The following is a 2,545-nucleotide window of genomic DNA, read 5'->3' on the forward strand; positions in this document are numbered from 1 at the left end:
GTGTCACTGATCTGATCTGGGAGCAGCAGGACCTCCGTGCACAAAGAAGCTGCACAATTGTCATTGAACAATTCATTCTTTGTGTGGCGTCACTGTCGAGCTGGAGAGGCGCAAAGAGCTCATCACTCCTCCTGTTGTTACGTCTCGAGAAGGTATTTGACACTGACACGAATGGAACTGCTACGCTAAGTTAAACACTTGAGGGATCTTGGGCACATTCTTTCAATTATTAATTTCCAACCTGCATGGAATGAATAGTGGTCGAATTTGTGGGATATTAAAACCATTTTCTATGAGTAAGAGCGTACCTCAAACGACTTTGGATGTGAGAGGGGCGTTGTCCTTGCTTTTAGTTAAAAGAGAAGTCAAGTTAAACATTTTCTTTACAATAATATGTTCTATGCGGCCCCATGAGTGAAAACACCAATTATATTTAATTCTGATTTGTACTGCTTTTGTAAAATATGAAATAAGCAACAAAATCCACCGAATTTTGGGCATCTCAGGGGGCGGCCATTTTGCCACTTGCTGTTGACTGAAAATGACGTCCGTTGCCTTTTTTTGTAAGCTTGCAAATGTCACATGAGCAAACTCGAAAAAGAGGTGAGCCGTGATTGCACAATTGTCATTGAACAATTCATTCTTTGTGTGGCGTCACTGTCGAGCTGGAGAGGCGCAAAGAGCTCATCACTCCTCCCGTTGTTACGTCTCGAAAAGGTATTTGACACTGACACGAATGGAAACGCTACATTAAGTGAAACACTTGAGGGATCTTGGGCACATTCTTTCAATGATTAATTTCCAACCTGCATGGAATGAATAGTGGTTGAATTTGTGGGATATTAAAACCATTTTCTATGAGTAAGATAGAGCGTACCTCAAACGACTTTGGATGTGAGTGGGGCGTTATCCTTGCTTTTAGTTAAAAGAGAAGTCAAGTTAAACATTTTCTTTACAATAATATGTTCTATGCGGCCTATGTTTTTTACATTACGCACAACTCTAATATTTTGTGCAATAATCTAATATGTTCCATAATTTGGCGCATTTTTATGCTTTATAAAACATTTATGTTTGAAAGGGGGCGGCCATTTTGCCACTTGCTGTTGACTGAAAATGACGTCCGTTGCCTTTTTTTGTAAGCTTGCAAATGTCACATGAGCAAACTCGAAAAAGAGGTGAGCCGTGATTGGTTGCTAATTCATATGCACATTTCAGACTGTAGTAGTTTAAAAACGTGAGCTTAGACCCTTTTCAAATGTAAAATAGTTAGAAAATACTAATGTTAACATGAGCAAATTAGAAGCCGCGTATAATTCATACACGATAGTGTCATGGTTCGTGAATGCCAAAATGTTACACGTCGTGCGGGGTAAGAGCAAACCCTGTTAAGTGCACTTTGGTGGTAAATCATAAAAATGATTGATAAGATGCAGTGCAATCCACAAATATGTTTCAACAGCAAATGATTTAAAATCGTGGCAATTTGAGTTCCTTTTTTGAAGAAAAAAAAAATGTGCTTCTGCTCAGAACGCAGGATGTGGATGCATTTCACCACGTGCAACGTTAGCAATGAAAACATGAAGCCATGAGGCGCATGTGTTGAAATTCCCTGACAATTTAGATTGTGTTCTGCTTTCTACTTTTCACAAGCTTCACCCCCACTACCCTCTCAAAAAAAAAAAAAATGCTATCCAAAACAAACACATAATACCACAGGAAAAATTCATGCTCCGCCCACTTTGACTCACGCAATGTTTGCTTCCGTAAAGAGAATCTGGCCCAGTGAATTGATCGTTCTGGTGATGTCACGGGGAAGAGGACCAAGGTCAGTCAGACAACGGCCAGCCAAAAGAGACACACACACACAGAGACACAGAAACACACACACACACACAGGCACCCGCCAGATGTGTGTGACATATCTGTGCTGAGCTGCACTGACTCATGAAGGTCTTGTGCAATCACGTTGGAAATGGCTGGAATGTTTCTCGGTTCAGTTTCAGAGAAACAGACGTGTCCTCAAATCCGTGCGGCGGTTTTCCCGGAATCGCCGGACATATTGTGTGTCCCCTTCCAAATGAAATTCAGCAAATTTATGAGTGCCTCACCTGAGTTGCGAGAAGGCGGCGGGGCCATTGAGGTGGTGTAGCCCCCGTTGGAGTGGTTGTCTTCCCCGAAGTCAAACAAAGGTTTGGGCTTGGGCGTGTATTCGCGTCTTGGCCGGGACTGGGCCTCAGTCATCCTGTTCAAAAACACATGCAAGTCAATCACATGACCGCTATAGCTCCTTTTGAAGTGATCCTGTGATTCTACAATTATATCAATTCGTCCGAGTTGTGCCTTCATCGCAGTACCATGCGATGCTACAACATGCCGGACGGCGCTGAGTTCTACTAGAAAAGAGCGCAAGAAAAGAAGAAGAGGCAGAGAAGGTCCCCCCCACAAGGCTCAAGTCATTGTCGTTCCCACAGATGGAATATATGCCTGTAGGTTTTTTTTTTTTTTTGTCTGGTCTGTTTGAATGTCTTGCTGCTCCGCGTCC

General features: G+C 42.6%; 1 protein-coding gene across 1 annotated transcript in view; it reads right to left on the minus strand.

The window, feature by feature from the left end:
- Positions 1-2,279, minus strand: part of LOC109532075 (endophilin-A2-like) — a 5,672-nt gene extending 3,393 nt beyond the window's left edge. The window contains exon 1 of the mRNA XM_019896704.1: positions 2,112-2,279. Coding sequence (XP_019752263.1) covers positions 2,112-2,244 — 133 coding nt within the window. The 5' untranslated portion in view covers positions 2,245-2,279. The remainder of the gene's footprint in view (positions 1-2,111) is intronic.
- Between the last annotated feature and the right edge of the window lie 266 nt (positions 2,280-2,545).

This window comes from Hippocampus comes, unplaced genomic scaffold (genome assembly GCF_001891065.2).
Source record: "Hippocampus comes isolate QL1 unplaced genomic scaffold, H_comes_QL1_v1.1 scaffold22, whole genome shotgun sequence".
Classification (NCBI taxonomy): Eukaryota; Metazoa; Chordata; class Actinopteri; order Syngnathiformes; family Syngnathidae; genus Hippocampus; species Hippocampus comes.